The 17,596-nt window shown below is 43.2% G+C and overlaps 1 protein-coding gene across 2 annotated transcripts in view; it reads left to right on the plus strand.

Annotated features, from left to right (window-relative positions):
* The first annotated feature begins 462 nt into the window (after window positions 1-462).
* Window positions 463-17,596, plus strand: part of cad (carbamoyl-phosphate synthetase 2, aspartate transcarbamylase, and dihydroorotase) — a 36,008-nt gene continuing 18,874 nt past the window's right edge. For both annotated transcript variants that reach the window (XM_079525359.1, XM_079525360.1), the window contains exons 1-22: window positions 463-893; window positions 2,491-2,630; window positions 2,830-2,959; window positions 3,838-3,980; window positions 4,387-4,528; window positions 5,833-6,004; window positions 8,298-8,483; window positions 9,005-9,114; window positions 9,723-9,865; window positions 10,120-10,251; window positions 10,634-10,867; window positions 11,003-11,224; window positions 11,776-11,964; window positions 12,299-12,423; window positions 12,735-12,868; window positions 13,071-13,183; window positions 13,496-13,660; window positions 13,853-13,938; window positions 15,923-16,169; window positions 16,385-16,483; window positions 16,639-16,863; window positions 17,101-17,283. In XM_079525359.1, coding sequence (XP_079381485.1) covers window positions 812-893; window positions 2,491-2,630; window positions 2,830-2,959; window positions 3,838-3,980; window positions 4,387-4,528; window positions 5,833-6,004; window positions 8,298-8,483; window positions 9,005-9,114; window positions 9,723-9,865; window positions 10,120-10,251; window positions 10,634-10,867; window positions 11,003-11,224; window positions 11,776-11,964; window positions 12,299-12,423; window positions 12,735-12,868; window positions 13,071-13,183; window positions 13,496-13,660; window positions 13,853-13,938; window positions 15,923-16,169; window positions 16,385-16,483; window positions 16,639-16,863; window positions 17,101-17,283 — 3,402 coding nt within the window. In that variant the 5' untranslated portion in view covers window positions 463-811. The remainder of the gene's footprint in view (window positions 894-2,490; window positions 2,631-2,829; window positions 2,960-3,837; window positions 3,981-4,386; window positions 4,529-5,832; window positions 6,005-8,297; window positions 8,484-9,004; window positions 9,115-9,722; window positions 9,866-10,119; window positions 10,252-10,633; window positions 10,868-11,002; window positions 11,225-11,775; window positions 11,965-12,298; window positions 12,424-12,734; window positions 12,869-13,070; window positions 13,184-13,495; window positions 13,661-13,852; window positions 13,939-15,922; window positions 16,170-16,384; window positions 16,484-16,638; window positions 16,864-17,100; window positions 17,284-17,596) is intronic.

Consider the following 17,596-nt stretch of genomic DNA (forward strand, 5'->3'; position numbering starts at 1 on the left):
AGCGTTCCACATTTTGGTGGCATAGGAGCGGAATGAATTTAATTAGTCCCTTGTTTGTGCCGAATCTGGTTTGCACATGGTTTGTAAATTGTTGAACTCCCTCTGGTGTTGTGGGTGTGAACTTTGTTGACATTACGGAAGTATTTAAATTTTAGACAGATATCTTGGTGGTGTAGCGAATCTTGTGGACCAGACCATTGCAAGATGCTGTACTGTCTCCCTCTCCCTCTCTCGAAAATACAACAGTTTTACTGGGCGACTTGTCCGAACTTTTTGGGCGACTCCGCCGGAGGTTTTAGAGCGACTTCGCCGGGCTTTTGGGGCGACCGTTCTTCACTTTTGGGGGCGAGATGGAAAAGGGGCGACCGTACCTGTAACCGCTATGAATGTGCTATCCCTCCTCCCCCTCCGACGTGGTGACGTGGGTGTTTTGACGCTGTATGTAAACCCATTGCGGGCATTGGAAATGTTCCACACTGCTCTGGTGGTGGCGTGTGGACTATTGTGGACTTGGTCTACAGACATTTTTTTTTACAAATTCACCAATAGAAAACCTGTCCATTTCATTTGTTGGTGCACTTTCCTTCGTCGTTTACAGTAAGACAGCGGCTGGCTCATTATATACGTGAAATCAGGTTTTGGGCGAGCGAGGACATTACTTTGGAGGAGATACAGCCGGCGTTACATCCTCTAGCTTCAGTGTGCGGCGTGTTGTTTCACGTGGGAAAGCATTGCGGAACTGGAACCGGCTTCAACATTTCGCATAGCATCTTTCCCGATCGGCTGTTTTTTGACATAGCAGTGAAGCAGAATGGCAACCTTGATTTTAGAAGATGGATCCACGTTCAAAGGCCGCCTTTTTGGTGCAAATGTGTCAGTATGTGGAGAAGTTGGTAAGTTCTCGTTGGATGCCATGCCATGCCTCTCAAGCTCTTCTTACATCTGGATTCGGAATCGTACCCATGATATGTTCGCATCGTGAAGGTTTAGAACTTAGAACTTCCTTCCTATCCCCAAATAGCTTGTGTGCTCGTTTTGGTACATGGTTGTTAAATTATTTGATGTAGGCCTTATGATACCGTTCTACTTTTAACTAAGCGTGACGTGATTTTCTTTATTTTATTTTTTTATTAAGTTTCCTCTGAGCGTGAGACGCGAGTCAGAGTCAGTCTGACTCATAGCGACCCCTGGCTGGTGAGTGGTTGAACTCCCACCCCCAGTTGTAAAAAGAATTCCCGCTCTGACCCCCCCCCCCCCCCCCCCCCCCCCATCAGTACAACTACATTCAGTCCTTCCCTGGTAATAGCACTTTAAATCATTGTAATAAAACCTTCTAAAGTGGTATGATGTTTAAATTATACAGCCCCCACCTTGGACAATTTGAGGAAAGAACTAAATCACAACCTATCCACACAATAATAATGGATATTATCAATAATAGAATACACCTGCATATAGATATCTAAGGTGGCATGTTCCCCCCCTCCCATATGCAATGCACCATCATCCCCACCATCACCCTAATTTTAGTCTTGTTTTTGAATAATGTATTCTATACTATATTACCATTTTACAACTGGGTCAGTCATTGCCACTGTCATTACCACTCACCATTAGCTGACCCTACTGAAGTAGGTTAAATTATATCTGTTCTGTATACATAGGCCAAGTGTTAGCCTGCCTGGTAGGTCTTAAGTTATAAGTTACCACTACAGCTACCATTGGGATTGTGGCACAACAGACTGTAACCATCCATTTCACATTTGAGAGTGTTATGTTTATCATACAGTATGTTGCCCCGCGGACCCCCATTTGAAAAGATATGCCATGCAGAGACCCCCATAAGAGAAGATCTTTACGGCTCTATCAGGCTCTAGCAGTTTGACATGCATATTAGTCTACAGACCCCCATGTAATGGCATTTCTATCTCTGGGACCCCAATTTATATTGTAAAATCACGGTTAATTTAACTCTGAGAGTGTACAAATGGAAGCAAATGGACCCGGGTTAGGATCCATTTAGTTTCATTTGTACACTCTCAGAGTTACTGACCCATAAGGGTCCATTTGGTTCCAAACTATCATTTAGCTGGGGACCCCCTGGAACTCCCTCAAGGACACCTGGGGGTCCCCGTACCCCACTTTGGGAACCACAGGTCTAGTAGATCTAGAATGGTCTTTTGGGCAACACTATAGACAAAGTACAAAAAAAGATGTGGTTAATCAAACTAATAGCTTTAGTAAAATAATCGATTTGATTTATATTTTCGGGCGAATTGCTGAAAAAATAAAACCAATTATAAAAAGAACCCTGCTTTTTGATTAATCAAAACACGTAATTGATAGAATAATTGCTCAGAAAATAATTGATAGTTGCAGCTCTAATGTATACGCTCTGTGTTGGTATCTGTCCAGTGTTTCAGACAGGCATGGTGGGGTGTCCTGACAGACCTAATCTAATGTATACGCTCTGTGTTGGTATCTGTCCAGTGTTTCAGACAGGCATGGTGGGGTATCCTGAGGTCCTGACAGACCCATCATACCGCTGTCAGATCCTGACCTTCACCTACCCCCTGGTGGGCAACTACGGACTCCCTCAGGATGAGGAGGGAGAGTTTGGGCTAAGCAAGGTGGGCCAGGAGTGAAACGATAGTATCGGATACCCTGTGTACATGCTGATGGGCGTATACTTAAGTCTCTGGCTTGTAAAATGTTATCACTCTGGTGAAATGGGACTAGATGAGTTATTTTATGCCAAAAAACAGGCAGAATATGCAATTTGATTGAACTCTTGTTATGGTGTGTGTGTGTGCGTGTGGTCTCCTTTAGTGGTTTGAATCTTCAAAGATCCACGCTGCAGCTTTGATTATAGGAGAGCTGTCGGAGAACCCCAGTCACTGGAGCTCAGCCATGTCACTGGACACGTGGCTAAAAGAACAGGGAATTCCCGGCTTGCAGGGTCAGTGAGAATTCAAAGTTTTGGATACCTTCTCTCATCTGTGGTTTATAAACAAGAGAACTTGAGAAAACGTCAGTCCATATTTCTAGCTGTACAATAGAGATGTTAATAATTAAGCTGCAGCATTTCATCATTAACCAATGATATGAAGGAGGCAGTTGACAAGCCATATTATGAAACAATTTCTGTGGCCGTTTTCATTTCATTTTTTCTATACAATTATCTGAATCAACATTTTAGTTTAGCATCCATCAACAATTGCATGGTTTGATGACTGAGTCTGACACAACTACATACTACTTATTGTACTTAATAACCACACACATAATGGCAGATCTATTGGATTGTTCCAGCAAGCTTCTATGGTGTGTGTAGGAAATATGTTTTTCCTACAAACCAGAGTGGAAGATGGTCTCTGTCTCCTCTGACTTAACGCCCAAGGATAACTGTTAATCGCGAGGGTTGATTATCAGTCATTTATCAGTCCCTCACTGTAAACTAAGACCAAAGCCTAGTACTAATGCATCACTAAAACCAAAGGTAGTTTTTAAAAGCCAGCCCTTAAAAGGTGATCTTTTTTTTTTACTGGAGTAAGCTTTGAAAGCCCAAACATTTTATGAAATGAAATGATGAAATGAAAATGAAATGATTACTATATTTACCCAGGGTATCTGGGCTAAGCTCAAGAACTTGTTTCCAGCCAGGCCCTGCTCATAGAACATTTCATCGTAGTGGTTCAATGCCTTGTTCAAGGGCACTTCAGCGGTGGTAATTTTAACGTGTCGGACAGCTGATTCGAACTGGCGACCTTCCGGTATCAAGACCGTAATCCGTTCGGCCACCGCTGCCATACATTTTCCCTCCTGCATCCACTCCAGGTATTGACACCCGTCGTCTGACTAAGAAGATCCGTGAGAAGGGAACCATGCTGGGGAAGCTGGTGGTGGACGGCATTCCCTTTGACACATTTCCCTTTGACGATCCCGACCAGAGGAACCTTGTCCAAGAAGTCTCCATGAAGGTATCAATCTGGTGTTAATTATACTCCCTCACTCAATCAAGACATTGCAAATTGTTCATGAAACTGCCTATTTGGTTACTGGGAACACTGAGTTCTTTGAGCCCCCCAATATGCATATCCATACATGGGCATGCCCATATGAGTATGACCATATAATGAAAACATCTCCATGTATGGGCTTAAAAGGGACAAGGCCAAGCAGATATAGAGATCTATAATGGGCACAAAAGGGACACAGACAGACTGTTACAACGGGTACTCGGACAACGGGTAAAATGGTTATTGCATAACGGGGTGGGGCACCAGGGCATGCATTCCCTATTTGCATCTGTTGAACTGAAAGCACCTTTGTTTCAAATTTCTGTCTATGTAATCGGTCTAAAAAATCATATCTGTTTATTGTCAGGAGCCCAGAGTATATAACCCCAGTGGTAGCATCCGTATCACAGCAGTGGACTGCGGCATCAAATACAACCAGATCCGCTGCTTGGCCCAGAGAGGAGCGTGTGTGACTGTCGTACCCTGGGACCACCCCCTGAACAACGCAGGTTACTGCTACACTGCTGGTTAAACTGAGAGGGAGACGAGTCATTAAATGCTAGAAATGTGTCTTTGTAATATAGTGCACCTTTTTTAAGTAATTTACTGCCAGAGTAAATGCATAAATAATCCATTGATAATTTCGTACCCCTTGATCGTAACCATGCGTTCCCTAGTTGGGGTCCGTTTGAAAAAAGCTAAAAATGCAGAGGAAATCCAGGAAGGGGAGAGAAAAAGCTTTTTTCAAAATTGAATTAACAGGAAATGAACGTGGACGTGATCTCATGTTTCTCTGTGTGACAGTGTCAAATGATGACTTGTATGTTAGGTTGTTAGTGAAGAGCGTCAAACAGTGTTTTTACGTGTTACACGTCATTGGCCTTGTGTGCCTTGGAATAAAACATGATGTGCTACATGTCATTGGCAATGGATGAGTTTGGGCTTTTTCTGCCTTTATTAATGGTGTGCAGTAGACTGACAGGAAATTGGGAGAGAGAATGGGAGTGACGTGCAGTAGCACTTGCCCTAGCCTAGCCCCTTAGATAGCACATTATGTAGACTTAGATAGTATTTTAAACAGACTTATAGCTTGTTATGTAGACAGCTCTAGAATTGCACTTTATGTAGTCATAGCACTTTATAGTACACATGTATAATATATTATATAGTATAGTATGTATAGTTTACATAGATACTCCACTGTTACGTTCTTAGTTTACGCATGATTCATGATAACTACTTTTTATACATGTGATGTATGCCATGCTTTTTGTTTTTGCTTAATGTAAGTCGCTCTGGATTAAGAGCGTCTGCTAAATGCCTAAATTGTAAATTGTAAATTGTGCAGCAAAGGCCATCGGGATTCGAACCCACGACACGCTCTCCGGCTGCATTTGCACAAAATCAGCTTAACCACTTTAACCCTATATACATTAACTATTTGAAAATACTTAGCCATTGTACAAGCTCACAACATGGGCTATAGCAACATGTGAGCGTGTATATTGTTTTCAAAAAATCTTAAAGATGTTTGTCTACAACACAGTGAGGGAAGGATGGCTTGTTTGGCTGTTTATAATACTGATGCCATGAATCGGAGAAAAAAAGTGAAATTTTACATCCTTCCTTCACCTCCTTCCTGTGAATTCCTGTATTTGATTCTGCTGAAGAGATTAAATCAAATTAATGAAGCTTTGACACACACACAATGTTATTTATTGAGTGTCTTTCTTTGTGTGGAGAGGAGTGTCCAACCATCATTAGAGTATTTTCTTTGAATCAGCAATATAATTGTGTTTTTCATCTTCTCCAGACTTTGACGGCCTCTTCATCAGTAATGGACCAGGCGACCCCAAGCATTGCCAGGCCACCATAGACAATGTGAAGAAGGTGGTGTGCGTGGACCATCCCAAGCCCGTGTTTGGTATCTGCCTCGGACACCAGCTCCTCTCGCTGGTCATTGGCGCAAAGACCTTCAAGATGAAGTCAGTAACTAGTATTTACGTTTTTAGATAAGGTTTTCAGGAGATGGTGACAGTCTGACAGACAGGAAAGGTGGGGAGAGAGAGAAATGACATGCAGCAAAGAGCCTCAGGTAGTATTCAAACTAATATATGCACTTTCAATGTGCATATATTAAAAGGGTATCTTTGAAAAACAAAAAAGGACCCGCACACTGTCGCCGTCCTGATGAATGAACGTTTCTGACGGTGTGCGGGTCCTTTTCTTTGTTTTTCAAATAATCCCTTTTAATATACAGTAGAACGTGGGTAACTGAAAATTAGACTTGTAGTTGGTTCCAAATCATTGATACTTTTCCTCCCTGCTGCCTAGAGCCCACCTCAGTCCTGTCTCAGGTTTAGTCCATTGAGACCTGGAACACATCCATGTCACGTTAGCGTTTAACCACATTAACCATTAACCCATTTTGGGTGGGAACCCCTTTGTGTTTTAAACATTATGTTATAATTTAGCTATTGAAAAATAGCAGCTCTACAAGCTCATAGCGCGCCACCAAGTGGCGCGCTATGAACTTGTAGGTCTGCTATTTTTGAAAAATCGTTAATGTGCCTCAAATATTTCCGAAAATTGTCATGATTTAGAAAACTTTTTTTTTTAAATTTCGACGTCAGGCCTGAATGGGTTAGAAGAGGTGCCTAACCCTAGAAAGATGGAACACATCACATTTCACCCTGGCCCTGTCACCCGTCTCTTTTCCCACACCCAAACACCTTTCGTTTTTGTGGGAGCGTCGTAGTGTGAAATTCCCATTTCTGCTGATCTCTGCAGTCTGGGCTCTTTCTTGCAAACTAAGTTGTCAGATTGACCATGATTGTTATGATAACACACACGCCATGGTGTGAGCATTGCTAAGAGTCCACGGGAACCGCAGCCTTTGTTTTGTTTTGAAGTCTCTTGGCATCACTACTTGGTCAGCGCCGATTTTCAAGGTCAAAGTGTGCATAGAGTGCTCCTGTTATCCTGTTGGAATGTTGTAGATTGTAAGTCTGGACAGACTGATTTACAATGGAGCAGATGGGGAGGACAGTTCAGAGGGTTTCTCTGTTTGAACTCTCACACTAATACTATAGAGGGTATGCACGTGACATCATACTGCCTACTGAGTGGCAACTGAGTGGCAAAAAACTACTTTATGACCTTGACCGCCCATACATCCAAACAGAAAAGTTCTATCTGATTGTATTAAACAACGATAAACGATGTTAAACTCACTTTGTCACTCGATTTGCCACTCTATTTCCCATTCACTTTAAGCATGCGCATACCCTCTATTGGTCTCTTTAGTACAGTAGTCAAAATCGTCTATGCCTGCCATGTCTTATTCTGCATATATATCTTTACCATTTATATCTGGCTTTTATGGTTGGGTAATGTCATGACGGGATGAATACAGCCCATGCCAACAGTAGATGCAACACACATTTATAATTGTTTTATACTATGATAAAAAATGTTTCATTATCTTAATCTGAGCTTGGTTTTAGTAAATAACAAAATTTGGTAGCTGTGATAAAAATATTATTGTATGCATTTGTTGATGCATATTACTGTTGATTCTCTGTACATATAACGCATATATAAATTATATGGCTGCACATAACACTGGTGATATATTGTACATTTACCTATGCCTATATTCATATTTATCCATCTAATTGCATAAATCCAAATGCACTTATATATATCGATAATTTTTTACTGTTGATACCCAGTACATCGCCTTTCTTTTGAGATATTTGGCATAGAACAAAATAATAAGATTAGTAAAAGCTCTCAAAATTGCTGGGAGTACTGTTCTAGAGAAACTCTGGCAGTAAATGAGTTGCCTTCGTCTCTATTTACCTACGCTATGCACACCTGTCCAGCCCAGGCACTGAAGGCCTGGATCATCTTTATACTGTTAATGCTGTCCTTTAAATTATAGTGTTAATACTCTACTTGTTCTCAACCATTCTGTGTATTTTTGTTTCATCCCTACTGCCGTGCAATCTTTATCTATGCAGTTGTATCAATGTCTGTCGGAGTTCAGACTTCACTATTTGGAGTAACATGTAGTGGAGTGTGTTCATTCCCAGGTAGGGTACAGGGCAGGCTTTAGTTTAGACATACTATTGGATATTGGTCCGACTGTCATTAGACCGACAACATACCTCTAACCCCAAGCACGGGAACAGTGCATGTTCGACTGCATGTCCGACCGTTGTTTCCGCATGTCGGTCCGTTGGTGTGTCTAATCTGCGTGTGCATGCCTCCCAGGTACGGTAACCGTGGCCACAACCAACCTTGCATTCATAAAGGGACGGATCGGTGTTACATCACCAGTCAGAATCATGGCTTCGCTGTGGACCCCCAGAGCCTGCCCCCCGACTGGGACGTCCTCTTCACCAACGCCAACGACCACACCAACGAGGGCATCGTGCACAACACACAGCCCCTGTTCAGGTACAACATACAGTACAAGCTCTTACTGTACAAGCAACGTGCACACAGAAATGACTAAAATGATTGAATCCAGTTTATTTTCTATCCACTTAATGCATGTGCACAGTGAATATAATCCTTTTTTACTTGTTTCTGGTACAAGTACAAACGTGATGGTAAATGAGGGCAGTGCGGACAATACAGCAACAGACTCTGAGACAACCTGCTGCAACAGTACTATGCGGATATCATGAATATGTATGGGAAAAATGAATGGGCTTTCTATCTGTAGAACCACAAAATGGCTGCCACTGCTATGCCCTATACATACAGACAAGACAATCCTTGTTCAACCGTGACATCATTATAGTGAAATCAACTGAACCAGAGATTTATGTGTTTCTGCCACCAGTGAAGTGACCATGACTCAAAAGAGCATGAACAATGTACAGTATCTATAATAATATATTTTGGCTTCTCCTAGAGTACATTAGAGTTCTCCTAGAGTAAATAGTGAGGTGTTTGTCCTGTTTTCCCTCCAGCGTGCAGTTCCACCCGGAACACATGGCCGGCCCCACCGACCTGGTGAGCCTGTTCGATGTCTTCTTAGACACAGTCAGAGACCACAAGGATGGCAGGACTGGAAAAACTGGTGAGAACACATGGCAGCATTTCATGTACATGAGATTCCATCCATAACTACAGGTGCTGGAAGGCGGAAGCACATCCATACTCAGGATTTCTAATTCCTCCCCCAATGCAAAGTGACTCTGGGTACTTGGAAAAGTGGTATATAAATCTGAGATATCCTACATATAAATAAATAAGGAAAGCTCTGTCTGTCAAAACCGGTCCGTTCTGCCCGGTTCTCCTCAGTGGCAAATGATCTGAATTTGCACATGGGCATTGATTGTGTATAGTGTATAGTACTGTATGGTCATATGAACAAAAGTATGACGCCCGTGCTTCATCACAGGCAGTCTATTCCAGTTTTAATTTCAGATAGCTTTCATCCAACATTACATTCACCCATTCATACACCGATGGTGGAAGAAACTATGCAAGGCAAGGCACCAACCTGCACATCGGGAGCAATTAGGTGTTCAGAGTCTTGCTCAAGGACACTTCAACACTAACTCTGGGGGAGCCCGGGATCAAACTGGAAACCTCATTGTTCCCAACCGGCTGCTTTACCGGCCACTCTACCCCTGTAGAAACATATACAATTCCAGATAACACCCATCTATTGTTCTCCACCAGTTAAGCACCGTCTGACAGAACACCTCACATTTCCCGGTTCTCCCAAGCCCGAGGAGTTTGTCCGGCCGAGGAAAGTGCTCATCCTGGGCTCTGGAGGCCTGTCAATAGGTCAGGCGGGAGAGTTTGACTACTCAGGCTCCCAGGTGAGTTGGAGAATTAACTTATTGCTGATATGAGGTTCTTTGATTTGCATGTGCTTGGGTTTTCAAACCGGCTTATTAAAATAACATTTAACTTAAAATTATGACACTGCAGTTTCTACATGTTTCTTTAACGTTTTGAGATTACAGTGTTGGCAAGACCTGTTTCATCATAAATTCTGTGAGTGGGTTTTCTATGATGAATAACGGAACAATAAAATGGTATTATAGTTGAACTTATACGTGTCTATATCCAGGCTATCAAGGCCCTGAAGGAGGAAAATATCCAGACAGTTCTAATCAACCCCAACATTGCCACCGTTCAGACCTCCAAAGGACTGGCAGACAAAGTCTACTTCCTCCCAATCACAGCAGAGTATGTCGCCCAGGTGAGTGCGCAGAACCAGCAATGTATCTCATATTTTTCTTATACTGTCATCATGTAAAATGTTTTTATATTATGTAATGCATTTTATGTGTGGACCCCAGGAAGAGTAGCTGCTACTAATGTAGTAGCTAATGGGGATCCAAATAAACAAACAATAACATATAAATCCTGTTGTACAAAATGTACAGTATGTTTATTCACTGATCTACAGTACAAATTGAGCTTGTGATTCATGATTAGACAAAGATTGTTTGTTGGCATTGTTCAGCATGGGCAGTGCATCAAACGACTTCATAAATTGTACGTTTTTGCTTTTATATGTGTTTCCTCATGCTTTTCATTTCCCTACCATAAACTAATGTTTTGATACTGTCCTCTGCCAGGTGATAAAGAACGAGCGTCCGGATGGCGTGCTGCTGACGTTCGGTGGCCAAACGGCACTGAACTGCGGCGTGGAGCTCACCAAGCTGGGCGTCCTGGAGAAGTACAATGTGCGGGTCCTGGGCACGCCTGTGGCCTCCATCGAGATGACGGAGGACAGGAAGGTCTTTGTGGAAAAAATGGAAGAGATCAATGAGCACGTGGCACCCAGCGAGGCGGCGCTGTCCGTGGAGCAGGTGAGGTTGACACATCTGGGCACGCGCATGCACCATGCACACATCCACAGATTCCACACACATTTGTGTTAGTGTACTGATGATGGATTGGGGAGCTTCTGCTGACTACATATCATCCCCAAACCTGAACTTTAGGCATTGGCAGCAGCAGAGCGTATTGGCTACCCCGTCCTGGTGCGCGCTGCATTCGCCCTGGGTGGACTAGGGTCTGGTTTTGCCAACACAAGCGAGGAGCTGATCCCCCTCGTGACTTCGGCCTTCGCACACACCTCCCAGGTCCTGGTAGACAAATCCCTCAAGGGCTGGAAGGAGATCGAGTACGAGGTGGTCCGAGATGCCTATGACAACTGTGTGACCGTGAGTAGAGCTAAGAGCAGCTGCACAAGATATTTGAAAGTTTTTCCCTTCCAGGGCTGGGCAATTACCCGAAAATATATTGAAACCGATGTTTAGAGTTGGTGACCAACTTAATCTTGCTCATGTAGGCATTTCTTTTTCTTGATTCGACATGGCAAAATTCTTAGATATATTTTTTGATCGAGGCATATGTTTTAAATAATCGTGATTGATTTGAAGTCATATCGCCCACACCTAGTTTCTTCTCTCTGGTGGAATTTGCGAACAATGATTAGAGCTTTAATTAAAGTTATTAATAGTACACAGTAAAGGCTAGTTTAATTCAGTAAAGTATCCCTAACTGAATTATTTTAATAAGACTATATTTAGGACAGAGGAGGTCTGCAAGCATGAGTTTGCAAAGAGGTGGTTATGGAACTAGTTTATTACAAAATAACTGAGGCAGTTCAAGCTAGCAAAGTTGAGCAAATAAAGTGTAGCTTCATCATGTATAATAATTGGTAAGAGTAATTGGATTCTGATCAGCTAGATTGTTTTATTGTCCCGCATAGGTGTGTAACATGGAGAATATTGACCCCCTGGGCATCCATACTGGGGAGTCCATTGTGGTGGCGCCCAGTCAGACCCTCAACGACTACGAGTACAACTTGCTGAGGGATACTGCTATTAAAGTCATCCGACACCTGGGCATCGTGGGGGAGTGTAACATCCAATATGCCCTGAACCCCGAGTCTGAACAGGTACGGACCAGAGACTAGCACAGCTAGCACTGAATGTCTAATTATGAACTTGAACTCACAAACTTCTGTTCACAGCTGTTTTGTATGTATATCATTTGAGATAATATATTATTTAATTATAATTAAAATGATGTGCTGTAAATTGGGACACCAGGTTGAAGGACGTACTGTACCAGCCACATAATTGCCGATACTGATGGCATCAAGAAAGTCAAATAATCGCTGATTGATTGGCTAAATCAGTCTAGCTCTACATTTGAGATGTAGTTGGTTTGTTTTACAAACTAGTACACAGCCATTGACAGTTGTAATATGCCACTGTCTCGTTACTCAGTATTACATAATTGAAGTGAACGCCCGGCTGTCTCGGAGCTCCGCCCTGGCCAGTAAAGCCACCGGCTACCCACTAGCCTACGTAGCTGCTAAACTTGCCCTGGGGATCCCTCTGCCCTTACTGAAGTAAGTAACACACGTTGAGATGTCACTAGAGCAGTAAGATGCAAACATATGATCTCTTTCGATGTTTTTTCTGCAATGTTTTTATTCTAAAATAACTACTTTAACCGTATAAATCTATATCGGAATCCCCCAGGGGTCTATACTTGGGGCCCATACTTTTTTCCTTCAACACCAAATCTCTTCTGTGAAAATAGCCGATCTACAGTGTCTGTTCGATGAAATGAAGAAGTAATCTATAGAAACGAATTGCTACGAAATAATCAATAGTTTTTGCCATATATTCCACCAATAAAGTGTGTTGTTTCATGTAGGAACTCTGTGACCAACTCGACCACAGCTAACTTTGAGCCCAGTCTGGATTACTGCGTGGTGAAGGTGCCTCGCTGGGACCTCAGCAAGTTCCTCCGAGTGTCCACCAAGATAGGCAGCTCCATGAAGAGTGTGGGTAAGAATTGGGCACAGCTAAAAGCTCACCTTTTTATAGCTTTTTAAAAAAAAGCCTTTTTAGAACCTTTTCTACAGCAACTTCGTTACATTTAAGAATAACAGTTCTGGAATTTTGGCACAGTGAATAATAGTCTTCTGGTATTTTGGCACAGTTGAATAATGTTATTTGGTGATTCATTACTATCATTTTTCCCATCAAGGTGAGGTGATGGCTATTGGACGGAGCTTTGAGGAAGCTTTTCAGAAAGCTCTAAGGATGGTGGATGAGAACTGCGTGGGCTTCGACCACACCATCAAACCTGTCTGCGATGAGGTGAGATTAATTTTTTCCTGTGGCAGATTTGTCAGAAATTGGGGCTGGGCATTATATCGATATTATATTGATATCGTGACATGATGAGATTAGATCTCATCTTTGATATTTTGGATATAGGAATATTGTCATAAGGCCAGTGCCACACGTATTGATTTTCCTGGTTTTAATCTCTTAAACCGTATTTTATACAGTACTTTCACAAATGGTGAACTAGCTAAAATAGCCACTAGCTAAAATGGCCAATCTACACGCTCACAGCCTTTTGCGTTGTGATGCATTGCTCCAATTGTTTTGTCCTTCATCCCCCAGGAGCTAGAGATACCTACAGACAAACGTATCTTCGTCCTGGCGGCGGCCCTCAGAGCAGGCTACCCCGTGGACCATCTGTACGAGCTCACCAAGATCGACCGCTGGTTCCTCTACAAGATGAAGAACATCACTGACCATGAGCGCCTGCTGGAGACCTACAAGCAGGTGACGATGGAAAATGCAACCTAAAAGGAAAACATGAAAACTACTTTTTGCTACTACAGTATCTGTACTGTCTCTTCTGAGAATAGGAGAAATTGGGACGTCACGCCAGCGGCCAGAGTGGTTATTAATCTCAATTGATCACTTGAATTGGTCACTTACTGTATGTCTTGTTTACCATATCCCTCCATTCAGGATGAGAGTGCCATGCCTCCAGACGTGATGAGGAAGGCCAAGCAGTTGGGCTTCTCGGACAAACAGATAGCAATGGCTGTGCAGAGGTGTGTGTGTGTGTGTGTGTGTGTGGATTGTGTTCAATTTGTACATGTTAAATTAACTTTGAAAGTTTGAAGGTTACTGTGTGTAGTGTGTACTCGCTGTACTCGGTATGCCCATGTATGGAGTTCTTTGTCAGGCATGCTCAAATATGGAGTTTATGCAGATGTCAGAACATATTTGTGATGTCAGAACAGGCCAGCTCCATATATGGAGCCTGGGCAAGGGCCCTGTCCAGAGCCCGGGCAGAGGCCTTTTTTGGCGGTTCTGGACAACCGTGGGTCAGACCGACTCGACAGCGGGCACTGCACTCCCTGTGGGGGTGTGGGTCGAATTGGAGTCGGTGGGGCGAACGATTCTCGAGTTGCGTGGATTACAGACGTACACACGACGTACGTACACACAGAGACTTGATGACTTTATAGAGCGGTGCACTGGCTGACTTGGAAATTAATGCATTCCCCACCACAGTTACTGTATGTCTGTGTCCCTTTTATGCCCATATATGGAGTTTTTTATCAGGCATGCCCAAATATGGAGTCTATGCAGATGTCAGAACAACATTGTGATGTCGGAACAGGCTAGCTCCCATCTATGGAGATTTAGGGGTGAACAGGTGTGATCAATTGGCTAATTTGGGCCCTGTCCAGAGCCTCTAGAGCGGTGCCCATTGGGCACTGATCTACTTGGAACGATGCAAGTTGGAAATGCATGCCCCACCCAGTTATTATGTCTGGTCCCTTTTATGCCCATATATGGAGTTCTTTGTCAGGCATGGCCAAATATGGAGTCTATGCAGATGTCAGAATGTCAGAACCGACTCGACACCCGGCCCCGGTTGTGGAACGCGTGTGTCGAAATTGAAGTCGGTGGGGCGAACGGTTCTCGAGTTGTGTGGATTACAGACGTACACACGTACAGACACTTAGGTCATATTCACACCAGAAAGCTTTACTGCGATTAAAATGAATCCTGCTGCACATTGTTGGAAAGTGCGCTTCGTTTGGCAGGTGTGAAGCCTCATTCGAATCCCAATGCGCTTAAAAGAACCGCATTCTACTTCGCCAAAAAACGGCGGTTTCGCTTCTCTTCTAATCGAACTTGATTTCAATTCGGTGCAGGTGTGAATGCAATCCGCAGCAAATGAAGGAAACTATGTGGCGGATGAGGAGCTAAACACAGTTTGAGACTGAGAAGGGATATTAATTTTACGCAGCGCAAAGATGTCCCGTTACCGTGGATAGACGTGGGCAAATAAGGAGACTGAAGCCCTCATTGAAATATGAGGGACGAGTACATTAATCAATTGCTTAAGGAAACGTTTAAAAACACTATTTTCAGTCCGTCTGTGCGTAAACATGGAGTGTTGTCACGGCTGCCTGTCACTGAGTGGGGACTTTCTTCATCTCGATAAACTCGTCGGAGCTCAGAGTCATTTTGTGCTGCTGTCAATGCTGTGCCTCCACATACTCAAAAGAACAGTGCGTGCGCAAGCACACACACGCGCATGTGCATGACAGAGAGAGAGAGACAGACGTCTAGTCCCCAACACATGTTACCCTAATTTTACGTCCTAAGTATAATTAGTATAATTTTAACACCATAGATTTCACTGTGTAATTTATGAATTGAACACAATAACACATTGATAAAGTTCCCTGCTGCGTCTGCAATTGCTGCGGATGACAGTGCAGTGTGAAGGCAAACGCAGCAAATTAAATATGCAAGAATGATGCAACTTCTCCGCCAATTCGCATCGACTCTACCAAAGTATAGGTGTGGATATGACCTTAGAGTTAGAAGACTAGAGCGGAGATAGATGTACGGCAATTGGTCTTTTATAGTGGTTATGATAGATCAAGTTGCTACTTACATTAGCATTGGGTTGCTAGGTGATGAAACAAATAGTTTTTTGGCTATTACTGGCTTACAATTTAAGTAGTTGACCATTTAACTGATCTTTTATAATCTATAATTCACCTCCCACAGTACGGAGCTGGCAGTGAGGAAGCTCCGTCGTGATTGGTCCATCCTGCCAGTGGTGAAGCAGATTGACACGGTGGCAGCCGAGTGGCCTTGCTTCACCAACTACCTGTATCTGACCTATCACGGCACAGAACACGACCTGGCCTTTGAGGAGCAGCATGTCATGGTGATTGGCTCGGGTGTCTATCGCATCGGCAGCAGTGTGGAGTTTGATTGGTGTGCTGTCGGTTGCATCACTAAACTCAGGAAGGTGAACATAAAAGTCTTAAGCATCCTTATTAAAAAACAAATCTATAAATGTGTCCAGGAGAAGTTTTTGTTATTGGTTTTCTGGCCTTAACCAAAGTCAGTACATTTTTCCAAATATGATTTACATGTAATCATATTTGAACATGAATTAACAGGCTTCTATTAATCCAATAGTTCTTCACAGTCTTCTTATTCATATTGGGATTCTCCTTCTAGATGGGCTACAAGACGATCATGGTGAACTACAACCCAGAAACGGTCAGCACAGACTATGACATGTGTGACCGCCTCTACTTTGATGAGATCTCATTTGAGGTGAGATACGGACTGACAATGTGCTCACAAATAACAGCCTTGCACTTTTGCATAGCAATGTCTGAAGCAGTGGTTCAGCACCATTGGAGCTTATATATCGCCTGTTTCTGATGCATGATAAAGAAATCGAACCTAATCTTCTGCCCTTCATCCAGGTGGTGATGGACATTTATGAGATGGAGAACCCAGAGGGTATCATTCTGTCCATGGGCGGCCAGCTGCCCAACAACATCGCCATGGCCCTTCATCGGCAGCAGTGCCGCATCCTGGGCACCTCACCTGAGTTCATAGACTCCGCTGAGAACAGGTTCAAGTTCTCACGCATGCTGGACACCATAGGCATCAGCCAACCACGCTGGAAGGAGCTGTCTGACACCGAGGTACGTTTAAAATCTCCCTCACTTTGGTGAAGCAGTTATGCTACTATTATGTGTGTGAATAATATGGTTACGTATTCTATTTACGTATGATCTGACGGTCATACGTAAATAGACATTGTTTCTAACAATGCTGCATTGGTCTTAAATACATGAAATCACATTCAATCAACTATTTTCAGGTTAGAGTCACGTGTTTTTATTATGCTCCTGCTGTTCTACATTTCTCACCTTCCCCAGTCTGCCATGAAGTTCTGTGAGATGGTTGGTTACCCATGCCTGGTGCGTCCATCCTACGTACTTAGTGGAGCGGCCATGAACGTGGCTTACACCGACAGCGACCTGGAGAAATACCTCAGCAGTGCCGTGGCTGTGTCCAAAGAACACCCGGTGGTCATATCCAAGTTCATACAGGAGGCTAAGGTTAGAGACATCAACACACACTTGCATGGACATACACGAAATTATACTGAAGATTCAAGAATCTGAATCATTTTGGTGGGCCCGGCCGGCTGGCGTAGCCGTCTGGGCACCTAGGCTGCTAATGCCACCTGACAGCGTGTCGCGGATTCAACTCCTGATCCTGACGACCTTTGCTGCGTCATTCCCCATATCTCTCTCTCTCCCGTCAGACTACTGTATTTATCAATAAAAAGGCATAAAAGAAGTCCCAAATATTTTTGGGGCTTCTTGCATGCCAAATATCTTTGGGACTATAAATAGAATAATTTTAATG

Source organism: Electrona antarctica (genome assembly GCF_951216825.1).
Source record: "Electrona antarctica genome assembly, chromosome: 17".
In the NCBI taxonomy this organism is placed as follows: Eukaryota; Metazoa; Chordata; class Actinopteri; order Myctophiformes; family Myctophidae; genus Electrona; species Electrona antarctica.